We start from the raw sequence: 22,765 nt of genomic DNA on the forward strand, positions 1-22,765 counted from the left end.
AGTGGCCTAGCCAGTCTCCAGACCTGAATCCAATTGAAAATCTTTGGAGGGAGCTTAAAATTCGAGTTGCCAGGCGACAACCTCGGAACCTGAATGATTTGGAGGCTGTCTGCAGGGAGGAGTGGGCCAACATCCCTGCCGAAATGTGCACAAACCTTGTCACCAACTATAAAAACCGTTTGACATCTGTGCTGGCCAATAATGGCTTTTCTACAAAATATTAACATGCTGTTTGTCCAGGGGGTCATATACTTGTTTTTCCTCATCAGATGGTCATCAATTTTTATAAATTCATATGATGTGATTTTCTGGAATTTTCTTTGGGATTCTGTCTTTCACTGTTAGAATGTACATATGATTAAAATTATAGATCGTTGCATTCTTTGTAAGTGGGCAAACCTGCAAAATCAGCAAGGGGTCAAATACTTATTTCCCCCACTGTAATCCCTGTCTTGTTTGAAAAAGATGTGCGCCTATGAAGAGTGCCATCACATCCGGGTTTGGACTGGTCCTACTAATGTTTCTATTGGAATGCTCGAGTTTCATTTCGTGCATGTTCACACGTGATACAGTTATATTTTCCGAGCTGCAGTTTATTAACTAATTATTTTTAATTATTATTAATTAATTTATAATTTGTATTTCACTTCAGAATTGTTCAGACACAAAAGCTAGAAAGCAGCTAAAACACAGATAGACAAAGAAGCACTGCTCAGAGTCACTGCAGCTGTGCATTAACCTAACATTACTGTTACTGTACTGACATCAGACTTTGAGAGGAGACAACACAAGTTTACCTGACTGCTGTTCCCTTAAAGTCACTCTGTTTTTTCTCTTCTTGTGCCTCTTCATCCTTTGGCTCGTTTTTTTGCAATGTTTCAAAACGTTAACCAGTAGAAGTGTAACCTGACGTTGTGTATTTATTATTGCTAACTTGACCGGACAAACGATGCATATCGGTCTTGACCATGTTCGTGGGGCACAGCGCATGAATACAGGGGCACGTGCCCCAGTAAAAAGGGTCTAGCAACGCCTATGATACAGCCTATTATGATATACATATCAACATATAATGCTGTGAATAAATATAGTCCTAGAAGAGGAAAAGAGACAGAACACCAGCTGTGAAATTGTTGTGCTGAGTCGTGGGACGTTCAAATCATTTATCACCATTGATGAACCACACAGAGAATATTATATATTTTTTAACAGTACTTGGAATAGATCCGTGAGGAACGGCACCGTATGTGCAATTCTTGGCCAGCATGTGCAGCTCGGCACAAGACCGGTGAAGGAGCAGGCTGGCAGGCATTCAGCCAGGCCAAATGCCTGCCTGGTAGCTAGCAGCTGATGTGCTAGGAGACAAGGAATCTGCCAGGAGTTTTAACTGCTCTTCCTGCCAGTGTCCTCTTTGGAGTGGAACTTGGGCTGAGGGGTACTGCAGGAACTGCAGGAACTGCATTGCCATGGGCATCAGGTAAAGTAGGAGACGAGCCAGCCTTATTGACTGCTCATGGTAGGCAGGTGTGCAATCTCAATTTCACGTTAATTGTAATCCACCACCCCGGGGTATTGTTTTGCAATTTTCTGCCACAGTCCATGTGGCAGCGCCGTGGTTAGCAATGGCTCTCTCTTCTGAGTAGGTTTTTTCCTCAGGCAAAACGCACATGTTTTAACCATCTCTGTGATGCCTCGACCAATCCCTGGCCACCATTCAGACATACAACACTTAGTGAGGCCCTGATGAAATTTGTGTACCTGAGACAGTACATTCTTCTGCAGTGGGAGGGGAATGACAATTCGTATAGAAAGAGTACCTCAACTTTTGACAAGTGAGCTCTGGCAGCATGGAATTTTTACAGAGCATGTGGTATTTGTGATAACTCTGCAGGCCAGCCTGTGTGAGTTTAGCTGCCTGAAGGTCAGCATCCTCGCTGGTAGCCTCTCTTATGATTTCAAATCTGTCACCAGTTATCAGTCTTGTTGATATCACTGCCTGTACATAAGCTTTAACATCGTGGTCTGTGTCAGATGTCTGTCCTGCAGGGGGTAGTGTGACAAAGTATCAGCCACGATGAGCTGCTTTCCTGTAACATGAACAGCTTCAACGTTGAACTTCATCAGGTGCATTAACAACCGCTGGCATTTCACAGGTGGCTTGTTAAGGTCATATGAGTTTATCAAAGGGACCAGCGGCTTATGGTCTGTTTGCAAGTAGACCTTTCCCATGCCTTGTATGTATATCTCGAACCGCCCACATCACTTGCAAGCATTATTTCTCTATTTGAGAATATCGTTTCTCCGTTTCAGTCAGTGTTTGTGATCAAAAGGCATCTGGCTAGAGTCCATGTCCCTGATCCTGATACAGAGCCCTTGCTTGCATCAGCACTAACCACTGTTGGCTTGGTTGCATCATAATATGGCAAAACCGGTGCTGTGGGCACCATGGTTTTCACTTGTTCAAACGTTTGCTCCCCAAATCCACACAGCATTTTTTTTCAGTAGACTGTTAATGGGGTACATGACGGTTGAAAGGTCAGGGAGAAACTTGCCCAAGTAGTTTATCATCCCGATCATCTGGCGTAGCTCTGTGACATTAGTGGGGCTGGGCAGTTCTGTGATGGCTCTGACTTTTTCAGTGTCGGGCTTGATGTCGATTTTCCCAGTGATGTGTCCAAAATACTGGATTTCAGACTTTCCAAACTGATATTTTTCCTGGTTTTAGTCCTGAAGCTTTAACGGTTTCCATAACTGCACTGAGGTTATGATCATGGTCTTTTTTGTCCTTACTGAAAACCAGGATATCATCCATAACCACCACAGTACCATAGTAGTGTCTTTGGGGGGTCCTCATCTTTTCCTGAAATTTTACAGCCGCCGACGTAATGCAGAAGGGAAGCCCCTGTCAACAGAAACGGCCCACTTGTGTAATGAAAGTTGTAAGCCACTTGCAACTGGCTTTAAGCGGTGTTTGCAAAATCCAGTTGAGGCATCAATAGTGGAAAATAGTGTCGCGCCAGAGAGCTTCAAGTGTGATGAGTGGGCAGGATACACCTCTCCCATTTCACAGCTTTGTTAAGTTTAGTTAGGTCCACACAGATTCTGGGTTTCTTGTTCTTTTTAATCATTGGCACCATGGGAGCACACCGGTCAATAGCTTCTTTCACTTCCTTGGTGATGCCTAAAGACTGCATCCATTCCAGTTGGTCCTCCACTTGAGGCAGGATGGGGAGAGGGATTGCGACGCAGTGTGGTAATATTGTAGGGCTGAGCATCCGGCTGGAGCTCAATTTTCACTGGAGTAAAGTTCAATAGTCCAATGTCTGCAAAAACATCCTCAAATGACTTAAGTCCATATACACTGCGTACAAGCCCCATTTTAGTTGCCATTTTTTGACCAAGCAGATTAGTAGTAAATGGGCCAGCAATCACATATATCCAACATTTGTATTTCTGTCCATGTCTCACAAAGTCAGTCAGTAATTTGCCATTGCAAATTGCAAGCTTTTCACCAGGACTTGTGACAAAAACTGTAGTGTTTCTCGGAAGTGGGTGTTGGGGAAGGCACTGCCCTCATCACATCAGTTTCTGTAGTTTTTACTGCCCCCAGAAGCTTAGTCTCACACTTAATTTCGAAAAGGCCAGTCTTATTGCACTTACGGCAGCGTTTTCCTGTCGCTGGACATATGTTTTGATGCAGACAGGAACAACATGAAACAAGTAAGAAGACAATCCGGCAAGGACAGGAAGGAAATGAGCTGAGAACAAACAGTTGAAACACACTAGGGATACTTAGGACAAAACAGGAAACAAAGCCAGACATGAATAACTGATGCAGATTGTTACATGCCAAGCAGGCCTGTTTTTGTTTTGTTTTCCTCCCCCACTAATTTCTCCTCAGGTGTTGAATGGGTGACTGGCTCACACCTGTGCAGCCTGGCCGAGCTGCACATTGGCCAAAAGAGGTTGGAGCTGGCCAACCAGGATGGAACATGCAAAATAAAAGGAGCACCCTAGAAGAGTTTGGTCTCTCACCCCATGCAATCAGCCTTGTTTGTAGCAGCAGTGTACCACAGCCCTTTGTTACACATTGTAACTGGTTGAATAAACTTTCATCTGCTGAGTTCTTCGTATCGGCACTTCTTTTATGTTGCACCCCTTGAGCCAGGGTCGTAACATATTGGGGGCTCGTCTGGGTTCTATTTTCAACTGGATGAGTTTTGTTCTTTTTTTTTTTTTTTCTGGATTTTGTAGCTAATCTTTAGTTGGTTTAAGTTGTCGGCTGCTGTGTTCCTTTTGTTCTTGGTGAGTAAACTGCAAGTGTAGTTTCTGAGTGCTGTTGACCTGAAGATTCAGGGCCCGGTATGTCTCAGAAGATACATAGGTTTTAGTTAAAGCTAGGCAGGTACCAGGGGGTTTGCTTATGATTATCATCACACTCAGGTGCTTTCTTGCTGTACACAGCAGTGGGTGATTTGTCAAATTAAGTGATGGTGTGCTGTTGTATTAAACTGTGGTAACATGTCTGACACCTTGTAGTTGAAATGAGTTTTGATTTAGAAGACTTTATAAAAAATCCCACTCTTGACAAAATTGATTCTTGTCGGAAGTATGATTTACTGTGTATTGCAACACATTTTAACATCTCTGTTCAGAAGTATGGTGTTAAAAGGGAAATTAGGAACAATAGTGGGAAAATTGATTGCATTAAATGTCCTTGTGGTCCCTGTTGACTCTGCCCAGCCAGGGGCAGGGGTCTCCCCTAACGATGTTTTCTCTGCTGTACCAGGGGTTCCCCCTCTCCTTGATAGTGAGAAGGCGCAAACTGTGGCTACACCGTTGGGTGGCAAAGATGAGCACGAGGCTCCTCTTGCCACCTTGCCTCGTTTTGATCCTTTCTCCCCAGAGGTCCGTGGATCCAGCGCAGATCCCAGGCTGAAGGTTCGCCTAGCCCGCCTTCAGATGGAGGCGCAGAAAAAGGAGATGGTTCATAAAGCAGATTATGAGCTTCGATTACAGCTGCGCAAGCTGGAGGTTGACAAAGAAATCAATCAATTACGGGAGCCTGATGTGGAAGCCATGAAAATTTCTGCTGGTCATACATTACCACCTACATTTGAGAAATCAGTACTTTGCAGACAGTCCCTGGAAAACAAAGTTTCGATGTCATTAAAAACATTGTGTTAGTACCAACCTTTAGAGAGTCCGAAGTTGACTCTTATTTTACTGCCTTTTAAAGGATTGCTACTGCACTAAATTGGCCCAAAGACATGTGGCCTATTTTGCTTCAATGCAAGCTGGTGGGTAAAGCACAAGAGGTTGTCTCCTCCCTATCAATAGCTGACCGCATGCAGTACGATGTGCTTAAAGAGTCAATTTTGCGTGCTTATGAACGTGCACCTGAAGAGTATCGTCAAAAATTCAGGATTCACAAAAAATCCAGTGGCCAAACATTTGCTGAGTTTGCACGTGAAAAGGGGGTTTTCTTTGATAAGTGGTGTGCTGCTAATGAAGTCAAGGATAATTTTGAGTCCCTTCGACAGTTAATGTTGTTGGAAGATTTTAAGAATGCTTTACCGGAGAAAATGGTGGCGTTCTTAAATGAGCAAAAGGTGACTTCTTTGTCTAAGGCAGCAGTCTTGGCTGATGAGTTTGTGTTAACTCACAAGAATGTATTGTGTCTTCCTTTCGTCCAGACAGAGGTTCAGGCCCGCGACATGAGAAGCTTAACCCTGGCCATCCTCCTTTTGAAAAGGCGAGGGGGCCACAGTCACCTCCACGTGGTGACCGAGAATGCTTCTACTGTCACAAGAAGGGTCATGTGATTGCTGATTGTTTATCTTTAAAGCATAAACGTACTCAGCCCAGCATTTCACAGTCAAAAGGCATGGGTTTAATTAATACTAAACCACTGTCAGAAAAAGAGTCACCGGATGATATTGATCCCTGTTTTAAACCCTTCAGTCTAGAAGGCTTTGTGTCACTAACTGGAGACCCAAAAGATCGTCTGCCGGTAATTATTCTTAGGGACACAGGTGGCTCACAGTCCATTATTAGGGAGGGAATCTTACCTTTGTCATCTGAATCATCATGTCAGTCAAGTGCAGTTGTCCAGTGTGTGGGAATGAGATTCATCCCTGCTCCGTTGCATCATGTACATGTTGAGTCTCATCTAGTTAGTGGACTGTTTAATGTTGCTGTCCTTCCTGCCTTGCCCATCAAAGGTGTTGACCTCATTCTGAGCAATGACCTCGCTGGGGGCAAGGTTATGCCAGTGCCTGAGGTACTAGATAACCCAGAAACAAACCTTGAGTCAAACACGACACACATACCTGACATTTTTCCTGCTTGTGTAGTTACAAGGGCCCTATCAAAAAAATATGGTCTTTTCTAGTCACCAAAGACTTTTCTGATGCAGTAAAGACCAACCCTAAAGGTCAGCCTGAGATACAGATGCCTAAGATCGGAACATCCTCTTCTCCTGTGGCTTTGAAACTCCCAGCCACCAGGAAGGAGTTCATCGCAGCACAACAAGGTGATTCCACCCTTTCGAAATGTCTAACTTCTGTTCTCAGCCAGGAAGAAGCAAGAAGGAGGAAAGTGGCCTACTTTCTTGATGATGGCCTGCTGATGCGTTGCTGGACTAATGCGGTTCCGGGGGAAGTGGACTGGAATGTGACTTACCAGGTTGTTGTGCCTACAACTTATCGTTCCCAGGTACTCACCTTGGCTCATGACCATCCATGGTCAGGACACATGGGGGTCACTAAGACTTATAACAGAGTTCTTAAGCATTTCTTTTGGCCAGGACTCAAACATGATGTCGTCAATAATTGTTGTACTTGCCATGTCTGTCAAGTTGCTGGAAAGCCCAATCAGTCGATCGCCCCTGCTCCTCTTAACCCTATTCCAGTAATGGGTGAGCCATTTGAGAGAGTAATCATAGATTGTGTTGGACCATTGCCCAAATCAAAAGCTGGAAATTTGATCCAAAACTGAGCAAAAAAGAAAGTGTTGTGCATACTGTAGAAGTTATAGCAAGATACTGAATATTGCTGCAGACTCACTGTTAGACCGATCTAAAAACCCTTTGCGACACTTGATATTGGCCATCCAAAGAATGTCTGTGTTGATTTTGGTAGCATTTGAAGAAAGACTTGTGGAGATATAGATATTAATTGAATTAGCATATTCTGAAAAATATAGAGTGCATAATAGCAAAAACGCAAAGTAGATTCGCCACCATGAGGTCTATGAGGGCCAATTTTTTTTTCCTGAGAAGTGGGTGAATTTTGCAACCTACGTGCCAATTTTGGTGAGTTTTCATTCAGCAGTTTTTGCTGCCCAAACACTTTTAGTGGAGAAAAAGAAGGAAGAAGGAAAAATCAGAAAAAAACAATAGGGTTCCAGCAGCTTTGCTGTAAAATTTTTTTACAAAACTACATAAACAAAAAAATTTTAAACTACAGGAGTGTTAAAAAAAACCTGTGGCAAAATTGTTTTAGCCTCCATGGCTGGCAGGTACATGAAAATAAAATCCATTGTTGACACTGATGAAATTCATTCAAATCAAATTTTAAAAAATGAGCCACCCACTATTTCTTTGCATTTCTTTATGCTATATATGTAACATGGTATAAAAAACTAATTTAGGCTTATACTGTATGGTGTCATTTAATGGATAGCTATGGTAGTATGCAACAAAGGGCGAGAGCAGTCACCCTGCCCAGATTTGAACAAGGGTCTACAAGGTACCAAACATGCTACTTTGACCACAAAGCCAAAGAGCCAGGCGTGTTGGCAGTTCAAGTGCATTCTCAACTGTGGTGACGTCACTCCATCATACTGCCTTCTCCTTCGGGAAGTGCATCAATGCACTTCACGCAAGCAGGTGTCCCTCACACATCCAACGGAACTGGGCACCCCTTGGCAAGCCATCCCACCACTGCCACCAAATGTGGTAGTGTATCCTGGCCAGAGTGACTATGAAGGTGGTAGGTAGACAGACTCAGACATCTTGTGTTCCCAGAGCTTATCATTTTATTTACAGTAGTCTGAAGTACACAGATAACTCAAACAAACACAAGGACTTAAGGAAAATAACTGGCTCAATGCATAGGGAACCTAGCAAAAGGCACATATTTGCCACAGCACAGCCTCACCTCTTTCTCCCTTGGGAGCAAACATCCCACTGTTTAAATAGGGTGTTCAATTTACACCCAAACTGATTCACCCCATCCCTTTCTAATGAAGGTTGATCTGCTACAAAACCTTACTACAGTAACAATCCCTTACCATTTGGAACTTGATTATCAGTTCACTCCTCTCCCACTATCTCATAAACAGGTCAGCGATCTTCACACATTTACTTAGACCAACCGAAAAACAACCAAAAGAAACATTTCTATAAAAAAAGAAAACCCTCTTCTTGGTTTGGCCCAGTGATGTCACCCAAGACCACCCTATTACTATAGACAGGTTTTTTGTATTCAAACACTACAGGATACACGCACAGTCAGGGGGGCAAAAGCGCTTTGGTAGAACATTGATTGAACATTGATTTTCGAACAATTTTGTGTCGAAGAATCTGCTAAAGCAGCACCTCAACGTGAAACTTAAGCCTGTAGAAAGAAACTCTGCTGCCAGTGAAGCAACCACTCGGCAGGAGAGAGTGGAGTTAAGCAACGTTTTGTGTTTGGTAGAAGCACTGAATACTTCTCTTATGAATGAATGTGCAAAACAGTAACTTTAGTTCGGAAGTCGAGACACTTGCTTGATTTTATTTTATCTCAGAGTGGCCTTAAAAACGTTATATGCTTCGTAAAAATCATATTCAATGAGGCTGTAATGAATACGCAATTAGCTAAAATGTCGGGAGGGACCTACTTGTTTTTTATTATTTTTAAATGGCCTATATCCATAGCCTTTACAATCCAGCTTCCTCTGGTCTGAGAGGCTGCAGTGTTTTCAGTTCGGCTGCTTGTAATTATTGTTCCAGTAAAGTGGATTCATTTCTAATATGCGCTGTGACGGAAACAGCTTTTCCATCACTTTTAAGGATGGGGTGGGGTGTTTGAAAGTAATTGTAACTTAACGAGTAACGTGACTATTTAATTTTAATACAAAGTAATAAGTAATATTGTTTCTTTTTAAATGAGTAATAAGTAAAAGTAACTCATTATAATTTCTGAGTAATTTGCCCAACACTGCAATAAACTATTAACAATGTTCAAACTTGCAACCTAATAAAATGGAACTGAAACTAACTTATGACTCCGTGTTTACTTCATATGCTTAGCTGTAGACTGTAACATAATGCAAACACAATATATTATATATATTTATAATGACTTATTCAATAAAAACCTTTTGATGGATACAGGTGAATCCAAACTAGACAAGTATTCTACAGTGAATGATTAGGTCATCTGGCTGAAATGAATCAGCATAGCTGGTCAGACGAAAAAGTTCAAATTGGCACAGAGACAACAGAGTTTTCAATTAGCTAATGCGACTGGACAGCCATTTTGGGTTAAACCAAGTCTGCAGAAGAGGAAGACATGATGATGCTGCACTTTCTTGTTACAGTGCTTAGTTTGTCTTCTGGCACGGTGCTCAGCTCCCTGATTTAGGAAGGGTATCTATGGACACACACACACATACACTCACCCATTGATCATGTTTCCTTCCTTTGGTAAGAAGTCTACGTACATCAAACACTATTGCAGGGGAAACCCGAGGCCAGCTTATGGAAATGAGGATCGTCTTTGACACTGAGTTCCTGTACATCAAAAAGTCCTTAATCAGAGAGCATAACAGCGAACAGCGGTCCCACCATGGTGTTGGTGTTTCCACAAAGGCATTACTCAGTATTTCTATTACAGGCAACTGTCTACCTATACGTAATCCTGTTGTTATGGTGAGATTCTATGTTAAATAGAGAGGAGAAGACATTATGGTGAATTAGAGTAGTAGTAGTAGAGCAGTCACATCAAAATGTATATCATTTTACATACAGCAGAAGTAGCCATGGAAAGAATACCAATCAGTTCAACAGTGGCAACTATATCACTTGGAGTCAGGAGACAGGTTTTGATTTTGCCATTCATCTGCAGTGGCGTGGTTGTGGTCTTTCACAGTAGACTCGTTTCCTAATGGACTCTGGCGAGCGCCTGCCAAAGGGCAAGCTGGCAATTAATAAAAGGTATCCATTAGACAAAATGGCCGTTGGTAAATTGTGGCCACTCTGCATAAACGAGTAGGGCGGGAACGGGACCAGATGGATGGAGAGGTTTTCTAAAGCAACTAATAGTAATGGAAACTAGCTCGCTATCATCCGCTGCTACCAACAGTTCACAGCTGGTTTTCAACATAATGATTTGTAGGAAACTTATACTTGCACATTACTCTTCACATTAATATTTGGTAACCCCAGTTTTGGGGATTTTTGTGATTCCATGGGTTTAGAAAATTATGACCTTGATAGATTCTGAGTTTCTTTTACTTATCATGTGGTTGTGTGGAAACATTACACACTAAATCCACTCTAGGAGCCAATACACTCAGCATGTGTGACATGAAGAAGTGAGGGGCCTTTATCTGTGTCCCTATTTATAATGAGGCAGACGGTCTACGTGGTGTTCCTCACTGACACTCCTTTATCTTGTCTCCACTCAACTCTATCTCTGGCAATCCATTCAGATTAAATAGATACTAAAGATGGTGGAAACCCTCAAGGACCGTAAGGCTAGCGTTTGTATTGTAAATGAACACTTGAAAAGACATTGCAAATTTGTGTATGAGAGACAGAAAGAAGAAGGAGCTTGCAGAGGTCCACCCCATTGCTCCCAGATGGTGAGTATTTACCCGTTTGCTCATTCAGCTGACACCAAAAAAAAAAAAAAAAAAAACTTTTAGCTCAGCTCAAAGCCTCAAACTGCAGACTGGAGAAAGCTGGAGCGAGAAAACAGAAATGGGAGAGGCTCCACGGGGCATTGAGCTATTTGACATTCCAGTTAAATGCACAGGGATAAAACCAGGTGTGAAACCACCTCTCCTGTTTAGACTTGAAGCCACAAAGCAGAGGGCCATCTGGCAAACTGTCAGATAGCTAAACAGCTCTGCTCTGCTGCAGCTCTTCTACCTCTACTGTTTGTTTTGGGAAAGTAGTGCTGCAATTGGAGTGATATTATGTGGTACTAGAAAGCACCAAATTTCACCCTGAACTTTCCACATAGCATAAAAGCACATACAGTACGGAGAAAGATTATAGATGTCATTTAGAAATAAAATGCTCTAAGTTTTTGTAATATTAGACTTTTCTTTTCCAGATCAAAGAATATAAAAGTCAACAAAACTAGCTTAGCACTAGTTGCTTCAATGCTTAATATACATCCTAAACATCACAATTAAACACATCTGGGATTTATTTAAGTCCAGCAAACAATATGCAATGCCTAGGACAAAAATAATCAATTATTGTGAATTACACAGTGAACCTTTTTGGGAAACTAATTAACTTTGGATGAACCTTTTACCAAGATGGTTTAACAGCTCCAGAAATTATATCTTACTGCAACAGTTTGAAATCCAACCAATATAGATATATATTCAGACTGTACTCTCACTTTTCTGTTTCATAAAACTGAGGAAGACTTTAAGCATTTTCTGTGTATTTAGATTTTTGTTTGCATGGAGTAACCCTCATGCTCCTCCTTGTATAGAACTTTCAAACCAACAGAACACATGTCTTTCCAGGGTCCTTGCTTTAATGTGAAAGGGGTGATAGATTGAAGGAAACCAGGGCTAGTGTTGGCTTCAGGTTATTTTATCAGCTCACTGGAGGGGTCCTTGAGTCTCCAGGGGTCCTTTAAAGGGTTCATGTAATTATATGCACTTATTTTTGACAAATAATGCTTACTGAAAGGAATCTATGTTTATTTTCTTTCAGTGAAATAAAAGTAACTTTCTCTTAAAAATGGTATCTGTATGTCGTTCTATAATAATAATAATAACAGTTGGTTATAGTTTGTTAGTTCACTGACTTCAACCTGATACACATGCAAATGTATTTCTGCATGTTGTAGGGGGCTAAGTTACATGTTCAGTACAAATTTGAAGCAAATCCAGACATAAAAATAGATGCGTGACCCTTAAAACAAATAAGCTTAAATCATCCTTTTTGTGAAGGAGACAAGTCAAACTTCCAAAAAACATGTGTATGATGCCCACGCACCTTAACATTATTGAGGACTTTGTGTGGTTTGGAAACAACCTGGTCTAGACTGCAATGTGAAGTTCACTGATGCATCTAATCGCTTGCATCATTCTATAAATATGCAAACGACAAACACAGCCATAATGACTTGCATTTCACAAGGTAAGCACATCACCAGATGAGTTTATCTACAGCTTGGTCTGTCGCACTGCGAGACAGCAAAGAGAGGGGCAGGCTATTAGACACTTTGTCTGTGGTCGTCTGAGGCAGATCAATGCAAGCAGGCAAGGCTCGCTCATCTGTTCTCATGCTGATAGGCTACCTGATAAAGGAGACTGGGCCTGTCCTCTGGAAAAACAAAAGAGCTACAGCTGCCCCGTTTGATAATGCTGGAATGCTGGATACTGCCCCGTTTGATAATGCTGTAATGTGTGTACTTTGTGTATTTGTGTTGCATGTTGGACAGTGTGCCTGCATATTATGGAATATAGCAATGTAAAACATTAAAGCACATACCAAGCAGAGGACATTAACATACACCATCAGGATAAAGAGAGTAACAAAACTGAATGCCAAGGCGCTGAATAACTTTAGCAGGAGTGGTGCATTATTTATGTGGCACACACTGTAAGATATCACTTACATGACTTGAACACAAGCCCAAAGGTTGGATTGGTTTTCGATACTGCACTGCACAGTGATTCTCTGACCGTGATGCAGTGATACACAGGGGTGCAGCAACGCAGCTGCTTCTCGGTGAAACCCAGCCCCTGGGCTTTGCATACAATTTGGCTGCTAATGTTGCCTCTCAGGTTACACCATTTTCTTTCCAATGACACACGTCTGAATACAGAGTTGACTCTTTCCAGCTGCACCTCTGTGTAAGCCATCCACACAAGTGCAACTTATTAAAATAGATTATAATAATAGACTCCATCTGCATCATTCACTGTCATGACTGTGAAAAGTACAGATTGACTGCTGTGTTTTTTTTTAAGGCTACGGCCAGTATGAGACTGCTGAGAACCAGTATTTCATGCTGATATTTCACATTTTCAGATTTGACCTTGTCTTGCTAAATATTATTGAAAATAGACCAACTAGTTTTGCTTAGACCTCACAGTCATCAAGTGGCTCTTTAACAAACAATCTGTGGTTTTAACAAAGAAGAGCGTGAAATTGAAATAGTTGACAACAGAAAAAAAGTCCATGCAGAGACATACACAATCTTTTTCAGTACACGTGAGTAAATCCCCTGTGAGGGAATGTAGGTTGATTTCTTTGCTCCCCAGGTCCTCTTTATCACCTACTATGATTGCATCTGCCTACTCTTTGATCCACAAAAGAGCCTATGAAGTGTGTTCTTTCAGTCAAATGCTTGTTAAAGCTTGTTTACTTTCTGGGACTTTTGTGTTGAAATATTTATGGGAGGAGGAGGGCTGTCAGGAAATAATTGCTGTGGGGAGGAATTATTTTTATGAGAGATGTTCCAATAATCACAGAACATTATCATGTTCTATCTCCACAGAGAAAGACATGACAACTGATTGTCTACAGTACAGTGGTGCTCAATGTGTGTCTCAAGCATCTTTTCCTGATGCAGAAACTTAACGGCATGAGATTTGCACACTATATTTGACCCAACCTTTCCTTCATTTAGGTACTTTAAATTAATTTATTTAATTGTCAATGTTAATTACTTCAAAAATGTATACATTTTCTGTGGGATTTTGGTTAAGAGCAAAACAAATCACTGTTGCCTTTAAGCTCTGTTTTGGTCTCAACCAACTCCTGAGAGAAATATATAATTGTTAAGCTGTTACCTGCTAACTGCTGATGTTCACCAGCTAGTCACTAACTTTGTCCTTCTGCTGTCTGCTGTGCTGGCCTGATCGTGTCCAGTGGGTTTACTTAGTGTTGTACCTAAAAACAGCTGCGGCAGAAAACAGGGTTGATGAGAGTTGGATTGAACCAGATTGCAGCGACAAAAAACCAAAACAATGAGCTGAAAGATGTTGAGATGAACACGGAGTTGGGTGATTGGTGGTTTTGCCACAAATAGTGACAATTTCACACTACACATTTGAAATGTAAAAAAAGGATATAAAATTTTGATTAGTGCGGCTTTAAGAATATGAGGAAAATATTAGGACTACTAAACGGCTATTAGAGTCCAACATTTTAACTAAACAGAGGCATCCATTTTGTGTATTATACTGTAATTAGTGTGTTGAGAAGGCGATACCATTGAATTTTTGTACCCTAAAACAGTTAGTTTACTAAAACCACGAAGAACTGATTCGGTCCAAAAATAATAATAATAATAATAATAATCTTTATTTGTAGAGCACTTTTCAAAAACAAGTTACAAAGTGATTTAATAAGTGTAAAGACAATAATACCCAAAAGACAATAATACAAAAACAATACAAGAATCAAAAATGACAGCAGGGACAACAAAATACAGAATAATTTATAATACATAATAACATACAGTACATTAGAAATGTTTTTGAATTTGGGTGTACTGCTGTTCAAACTAGTCAATACTGCTATAAAATGAAGCTCATTTAAATGTGAAAGCCAATAAAAACCTTATTTCAAACCACAAAATCAGTCTGCTGTGTACTTTCAGTGGAGAAGCTCCAGGCCTGATGCTATTACAGATTATGCTGTTTGTTGATTTGAGACATTATTTGTGTTTGAATATTTAACTTTACCTGCCCAGAGGAATAGCGTGGGAAGAGTATGTTGTCCGCATTTGATCCTCACCTCTTCTGGATAAAGAACATGAAAAGCACTGGCAAAATATATCAATATTCATTCAAAAGACAGTTTATTTGGGTCAACTCAGCTGTCAGAGCTGAGGCCTACTTGAACAAATTTCTGCAAATATCCTCTCTAGCAACTGTGCAAAACCAAGCCTGTTATTTTCCCAGGAATAGAAGGGTAGTTAAAATTACAGCTTATGAGGAGTGGAAATTTACGAACTGTCTGTTCTTAAATAGGAGCTCTAACAAAATAGCCACATGGTAACATTTACAGATTTAAACATGGGAAGTGTTATGATATAAGGGGAACTTTAAATGATATAGAATGAGTTTAGCATCTGCCTATTTAGCTTTTGAGTTCAGTTTTACAAGGATTTTCAGTCAACGCGATAGTTTTACATTGGGTGTACACAGTTGTCCAAGACCCTAACATGAATACAATCAAAGATCCAGATTTATTAAAGGTTGGAAGAGATTAAAACTATAGACCAGAGTGTTCTTAGTTGCTCTATACCAGTTATATCCTCTAGTAAGTCATATCACAGTGAGGAGCCAGGTTTTTGACAGCCTTGTCACCTTCAAGAACATTTTTAAGGCAATTATGATCCTACAATAGATCTAAGTTTGGGAGCTAAAGCCCAAGTTTAAAAATGGTAAGACCTAAGTGATGTCTTTTTTTTACATTTTTTTTTTCATGTGACCTTTCTACATCTAATGTCATATCTGGAAGCCATGACCACATTAGAAAAAAAACCATCAGGAGAATATTTGATCCAATATTCTTTTAAAGCTGACTGTCTGAGCAGCATCTAATCTGTTGTGGGGTACAACCACTGCCAGGAACCACAGAAGTGGATCCACGTACGGAAATCATTTTTAACAAAAGGTTTAACTTCAGATAATTTATTCTCCAACAACATAATCACCATAATAGACAACAATAAATGTTTGTCATATTTTAATGGCGAAAGACTCTCTCTTCTGTCATGAATTGGTGCTAAATAAATAAAACTGAAACACACTGAACTGAATTGAAAGACTACATCCAGGACTTTCAGAATTTTGAAACAGAGCTTGAAAGACCCTGGAGAGCATGCCTACATTCTTATAAAAGTCAATGTAACTCATGTTCATGTTAGTGGTAGCCTACAATTGCTGCTAAAGCCTTTAAGGATGGGATTCACTGTCATCAAATATAAAGGTATGTAAAACTTTACTATTAGCAATTAAAACTTTTTGAGACACAAAAAAGGCCTGTTTATATTTAATTTCGAACTTGATTTTTGATTGCAGTGTGATAAATATGCCCTCAAAACATTTTTTTTGCTTGCATTAAAAAGACACAAAAATACCTTCATGATCAAACCACTAAACTCACACTTGAAATCTCATACTTATATCTATCACTTGGAACCAGAACTTCTATAAGTCTATAACCTAAGCCTGCTGCTTGTTGTGTTCCTTTCTGTGATTTCTTTCAGGTAAATCTCTATATGCTTTGCCTGTGACATCTACAAGATATATTTTAGGCAAGAGGTAGCCAGCATCAGACTACATATCCTGCACAATGCCTGCTCCTGCATGTGCAAGGTCTGGGGGTTGCTGCTGAAGGGGACCTGAGGTAAAGACACTGTCTGTCCAACTGGGGGCGGCGTTGGACAGCGTCTTTTTACAGGCATCCCAGCGCGCAGTCCTCCAGCCCTCCTGGCCCCCACTTACACCCTCACTTGTGGGATCAGCAATTCAGATCGCATGCAAATCCTGGAGCGTCACTGAGAATGTGTGCGTGTGTGTGTTCGTGTGTGCGTGTGTGTGTGCGTTGGGGGGGGGGGGCGTTGTGTGTGAAAGAGAGGAAAAGAGAGGGAGAGAGAGAAGTGCAGTTGCATTCCTGGAGAGAGAGAGAGAGAGAGAGAGAGAGAGAGAGAGAGAGAGAAAGAGAGAAAGATCCCTGCCTAGTCCTCCTTCTTCCTCCTCCTTCCTCTCTTCCCTCTTGGTCTCCCAGCCGGCGGTGGCAGAGAGGGATTTTAACTCGGGCTGCAGATGCAGGGAACAGGGCTGCAGACTGAAAGAGACACTGGTAGTCCGTAGGGAAGTTGTGGAGAGGAAGCTCGGTGCAAAAATTCTGCATATTCAAAGGAGTTTGGAATTTGTTCTAGGACGCCCCGGGCGGTAAAATTAAATTTTAGGAAAGTTTACTTTTCGGGTTACAATCCGTGTGGTGGTCATGGGTTCCCAGCGGACACTCCGGGCCAGCCGGACAGCGCTGCTTCTGGCGGGGCTGCTAGTGGCTCTGTGGCAGCGATGCGCCGCAAGTTGCCCGGAGAAAGACTTGGAGGACAGGGAAGAGGAGGCCAACATAGTTTTGACCGGCACCGTGGACGAAATAATTAACATGGACCCGGTGCATAATACATATTCTTGCAAGGTAAGTGATTTCTGAATCGAGGGAAATATCCGCAGGAGCGCATTGCTTCAAGGAAAAGACACCTGCTTCTTGGACGAAAGCTAACGTTAGGTTTTATGTGGACTTTTAGAAGACACATTATCACTTAATACCTTTGCCCCCATGTACCGAATGGTGGCCATTGCCATCAAATTGTGTTCCAATGCTTTCAAAGGTATCAACAACTTTCCTGAAGAAAAAACATTTACAAACTCATTCATACAGAGGCATTCGGCAGGCAGCGGTTACATGGGCACCGCGAGTGAATGCACTTTGCCTACAGAAATAGATAGATGGTGTTTTTGATTTCCACTTACTAATTAGGCTGCATAGCTACAAGGAAGGCCTAACCGACCATGTAATCATTCCAAACATGCTGGCCCCTCACCGGCCCCTTGCTGTAGCTGTAGTCACAAATGTTGAACATGCAACTTCATTTGCCAGTGCCGGCAAAGATGATATTCTGAATCATGATTTATTCTGTGTTATTGCTGACAAATGCAGCCACTTGTATCCCAAACTAGAGATTTGAGATTTGTGGCTAAAGAAGTACATAAAATGTGAGTTTTAGGCTGCTGTTATTAGATTGTAAGAGACAATAAAATGCTTTTTTTCTCACTAGAGAGTACTGACAAGTTCTGCAAGTTGTGCCTGAAGCAGTAAAGATGCCTTACATTGTCATTAGTCACTCACATGAAACCTGTGTGTGAGAGACCAGATAGTGTAATTTCCAATATTCTTAATGCCAAAAGAACATTATGTATCTGACTAACAGACCACATAATGGTGCGTGGTGAAAAAGACAAAAACGTTCCACAAATAAGCAAACAGCCGTCCTCCCTTCTCATTCCATGGCCATTCATTGTTTAACTTTTGCACCATCATGGACTTGTGGTAGACCACTCTATAATCTGTCAAAATAAACAATTTGTGTTTGGTCAGCTCTCTTGCTGCTCTTTTTCTCAGTGCCCACTTGTTTCCCGTCTCCCATTGAATGAGTGGAGTAGATTAGAGGCACACATTGCTCTCCTTCTGGAAACGGAAACCACCACCAAGTGCTGAAATGAGACAAGACTCCTAACAAGTAGCAAAAGGGGCGAGCTTTCCTATGAGTGGTCATAAAGCAGCATTTGCTGCATTTGTGATGCACTATCTATGGGGGCATGCAGTATTTTAGATACAAATGTTGTATCTGGATCTTTGGTACAAGATTTATTCCAGTAAAAATAATCACTTAAGAAGTACTGTTATTACATGCAATGTCGGTAGATTTTTTGGTAGCACAGGTAAATATTTGAACATTAAGTCAGAGAAACACCAGAGTGAGGGACATCTAGTCAGAAAGCCCAGAGTTATACAGGGGCCCTAATTCTCTAACAGCACCCCATGCATTACGACATAATTAAAATACGATGTAAAACTGTCTTTCTTTTGTTGTTTGGCTAAAGGTCAGGGTGTGGCGTTACTTGAAAGGGAAGTCCAACATCAACCACGATATTCTCTTGGATGGCGGCAACAAGTTGATGATCGGCGGGTTTGGCAACCCTGGGATCTGCGACAACCAGGTAGCTACGGGTGACACTCGCATATTCTTTCTCAACCCTGCTCCGGAGTCCATGGGGCCAGAACACAAGACCGAACTTATGCTCAACTCAAGTCTGATGAGGATTACCCTGCGTAACCTGGAGGACGTGGAGCACTGCGTGGAAGGTAAGCGGTGAATGGAATGAGACCTATGTCCTTAGCGTGGGATGGAATATACAGTACATGTTGTTGGCCAAAACATCTAAGAATGATGATGTATGGGAGTTAGTTTGTAAGTTTATCAGGGCTTATAATGGATGGCTGTGGCTCAGGTGGTAGAGCGGGGTCGTCTAGTAATTGCAGTGTTGCTGGTTTGATTGCCCAGTCCAGTCCAAGTGTCCTTTGACCTCAAATTGCTCCTGATGACTTTGCTGTCAGTGTGTGAATGTATGTCTGTGGGGGAGCTTAGTATCATCGTGAGCCCTTTGGATCGGACCTCCTGAAGAGCAGTTGGCACCATGCACGGCAGCCTCTGTATTGTAAAGTGCTTTAAATGGTCGATAGACCAGAAAAGTGCTGCATAAATACAATTCCATTCACCATAATTGCTATTTATTAAGTCAGTTTGCTGTGGCTTATCTTGATATTGTGTATGTGAGAAATTCAGTGTAGGATCCATGCTGTGGTTTGAAGACTCACAGTAATTGTAAATCACTTAGAGCAACAAGGATTTCTTACACCAATGGCTGCTGAAATTACACAGCCTCAGGCTCACAGTGTCAAGGTTTCTCAGAACTCAATGAAACAAGCACACCTGAGTCATTTTAGGAGCTTTGTTGCCACGGGGAAGCTCCAGCCCTTCCCAACAAAGCCTTGACGTGGGTTTGTCTGATTAACAGCTGAAGGACACGGGTTGAGTGGTTGGTCCTGACCTTTGCACCTCATAGTTGGGCCATTTTTATTAAGTCAGAGGTGAAACTACTTAACACTTACATACACATAACACACGATGTGGGAGCTTTACAGGTTCCCACACTTATGTTTTCTTTTCTTTTTTTTTTCCACAACTGACTCACATGTTCCCACCATTTTAACTTAACCCCCTACACACACACACACACACATACAATTACTCTTTACACAGAGACAAAGCAGAAGCAGGGAATGATGGAGCAAACTTGCCCACACACGAAAATGGTTTAACAATAATTTTAAGGAGCTTTTGAATTTGGGAGGTAAAACATACAGATGAGTAAGGTATTTTAAAGACTTTTGTTGTTCATTGTATTGACTTGCGAAACCAGAAGAGCTTGGAAATAGTTAAATACTTTTGTTTCTCTGAGTCTTTTCTTGGTTGAGAAGTAATTTGTCAGGCTCTTATGAGACGAACCATATATCCATGACTAATAAATCTCAGCATCTACCGTGACTGTAGCAGCCTGTGCCCCCATGCCAGTGAGCAGTGAGCATGCTTCTGTGAAACTTTTACCGGTACTTGACAATGTTGGCAGCTGTTCAAAGTCTGAATCTAACACTTACACTAGCTGGGAGCACAAGTGAACAAATGAATCGGAACACAAATCACCTAAAAGCTTTCTGGGGCAATCACTGTTTTAGAGTAGTGCGGTCTAATATTCTGGGTCCTCTGAAGAGTTCTGGGTGGCAGGATGTTCCAGTGGATGAAGCTTGTTTGCAGTGTTAAGTTGCATTTGGCACACACATAAAACTTCTTCTGTTTGTCTGTCCAGGCACGAAACACTGCACTGCTAACCTTTTTATTCAGCCTTCTTTTCTTCTTTTTGGACTCCTGTTGAGGATAGGGAGTTTCTTGGCTCTGACAAACTGTCTAGAATGTGCCCTTTTTTGTTTTGGGTCTTTGTATTTGAATAGTACTTCACATAACCTGATTTTCTCATATCAGCTTACAGTTGAAGGAATAGCGGGTAAGGAAATACTTCAAGAAGTCATCAGGAAAAAGTTAGTTTTGCAATGACCGTCCAAAACTTAATATTTTGGGACAATTGTCAGGTTCAGCCCCACCAAGAAATCTGTCATTTGTTTTTTGGTGAGCGAATATGGCCCCGATAATTAACTGGCGTGCCTTTATCCGGTAGAGAATGAGCTTTGAATCTTGTTCAAGTGCAGAGTTTTAATTAAGACGATCAGATCCCATCCGTTCTGTGCAACCACTACCCTGGAGACTGTGGGACAAGACTGTACCTGCCGCAGTACTTATTGCACCCCCCTTTGCTTTCTCCTCATTCTTGACATTTTCGATAGCTAGGATAGACTCAGGAATGCCTGGCAGAGAGCTAGGTGGGGAGGCGCATTGTCTGAAGTGGAAGAAAAAAGGCTTTGTGCGAGCTCCTTACTACCCAGAGTTTTGAGAAGGACACAAACGAAGGATAATAAGTTGAGTGATGTAGAACGAAGGAAAAACAAGATATTTTTTTTTTATACATGTGAGGACAGAACATGAGGGATGGTGTGTTTGCTATGGCACTGAGTTTGGATCAGTGCTGCATGAAGATAGATGTCTTCAGGCATTATGCTTCACACTGTTTCTACTCCTGTGCTCGTACCGCACTGGACGGTGGCACGTCAGGGCCACTCAGTTCGTGTGTGATCACTTGGCTACAGGCTTTCATCTGCTGAGAGGCCCTCCCCGGAGGAGTGTTTACAAGATCCCAGTAAACACTTACAATGCCGACAGCTTTTACTGTGCAACAGAATGCCCCATGTTTCCTGATGCTTTATGTTTACTAACCGACGCCCTTGCCAACATCTTCTGTGGTTGAAATAAGAAATATAGCAAAAATACTCTTCAACTCAAAATTTACCAAACCTGCGTTGTTGAAGTTCAACAACAAAGGGCTTTTGGCTCAGAATCTGTTCCTTTGTTTGGTTCCTGAACTACCATTCAGTGAAATGTTACCGTAGTCAATTGTGCTGTGCACAAAGTTGACAGATAATGTGTCAGAATCGGACATTTGCTGTGTCGTTGGAAACAAAAAAGTCCTGGTTTTGTAAAAGTGGGTCGTGGGGGCAATTCAAGGCTCAACATAATGGCTTGTCCTCCAGATTTTCTAAAGAGGTACGACGACTCTGACGACTCTGACGACTCTGCTCTGTTTCATTATCATTTCCATTTCGTCTTTTCCAATGCTGCATTAATGAGAGCAAAGAGAGAAGGCAGAGGTGTTGGGGGTTTGGAAGAGAGGAAGCCCTCTTGATGGAGCAGTGTTGACTGCACAGGGAGGGATCTTATCTGCCTTGCTCTGTTTATCAGCTGCTTTTGTTTCAGCTCTTGATGACTCGATGCCAGAGTCCTTCCCTCAAGGCCCTGACGAAAAACAGCAACAAAGGGCTGTTTCTTCCTTCTGTCTTGATCTCTTCCTCTCCGTCCTTTTTTTTTGTCTCCGTCTCTTTTTATAGGAGGAGAGATGAGCCAGTCAGAAGTCAGTGCATAGTCATGCAACAGCTGCATCAAAGATTCTTTCTTTGTGCTGCATCTATTTAAATATGTAATACTGACTGGAGCTAGTGTACTTCACTGGTTAGTGAGCAGCATTTTACTGATCAACATACCGCTGACTCTTTATGATACTGTATGTGTGTACAGCAGTCCAGAGGCTCGCTTGGTAATGGAGTTACCCAGGCTTGCTAAGAACATGATGGGAGTCCTTTTTTGCAGGCAGGTGGTCTCGCTTAATGATGGGAGAGCAGACAGCTTTGTGGAATGCTCCTCGGGTTGGGGCGGTTGGGATGTGGGATGACTGTTAGAGCCCCCCCCCCCCCCCCCCCCCCCCC

The 22,765-nt window shown here is 41.8% G+C and overlaps 2 protein-coding genes across 3 annotated transcripts in view; one reads left to right on the forward strand and one right to left on the reverse strand.

Annotated features, from left to right (window-relative positions):
* The window catches only part of LOC123975654 (serine/threonine-protein kinase mTOR), a 384,954-nt gene that overhangs the window by 93,094 nt on the left and 269,095 nt on the right, over positions 1 to 22,765 (reverse strand). The gene's annotated exons all lie outside the window — the stretch shown is intronic.
* The window catches only part of agrn (agrin), a 376,177-nt gene continuing 370,380 nt past the window's right edge, over positions 16,969 to 22,765 (forward strand). The window contains exons 1-2 of the mRNA XM_046057305.1: positions 16,969 to 17,413; positions 18,880 to 19,141. Of these exons, the coding sequence (XP_045913261.1) occupies positions 17,213 to 17,413; positions 18,880 to 19,141 (463 nt within the window). The 5' untranslated portion in view covers positions 16,969 to 17,212. The remainder of the gene's footprint in view (positions 17,414 to 18,879; positions 19,142 to 22,765) is intronic.

Source organism: Micropterus dolomieu, linkage group LG08 (genome assembly GCF_021292245.1).
Source record: "Micropterus dolomieu isolate WLL.071019.BEF.003 ecotype Adirondacks linkage group LG08, ASM2129224v1, whole genome shotgun sequence".
Lineage (NCBI taxonomy): Eukaryota > Metazoa > Chordata > Actinopteri > Centrarchiformes > Centrarchidae > Micropterus > Micropterus dolomieu.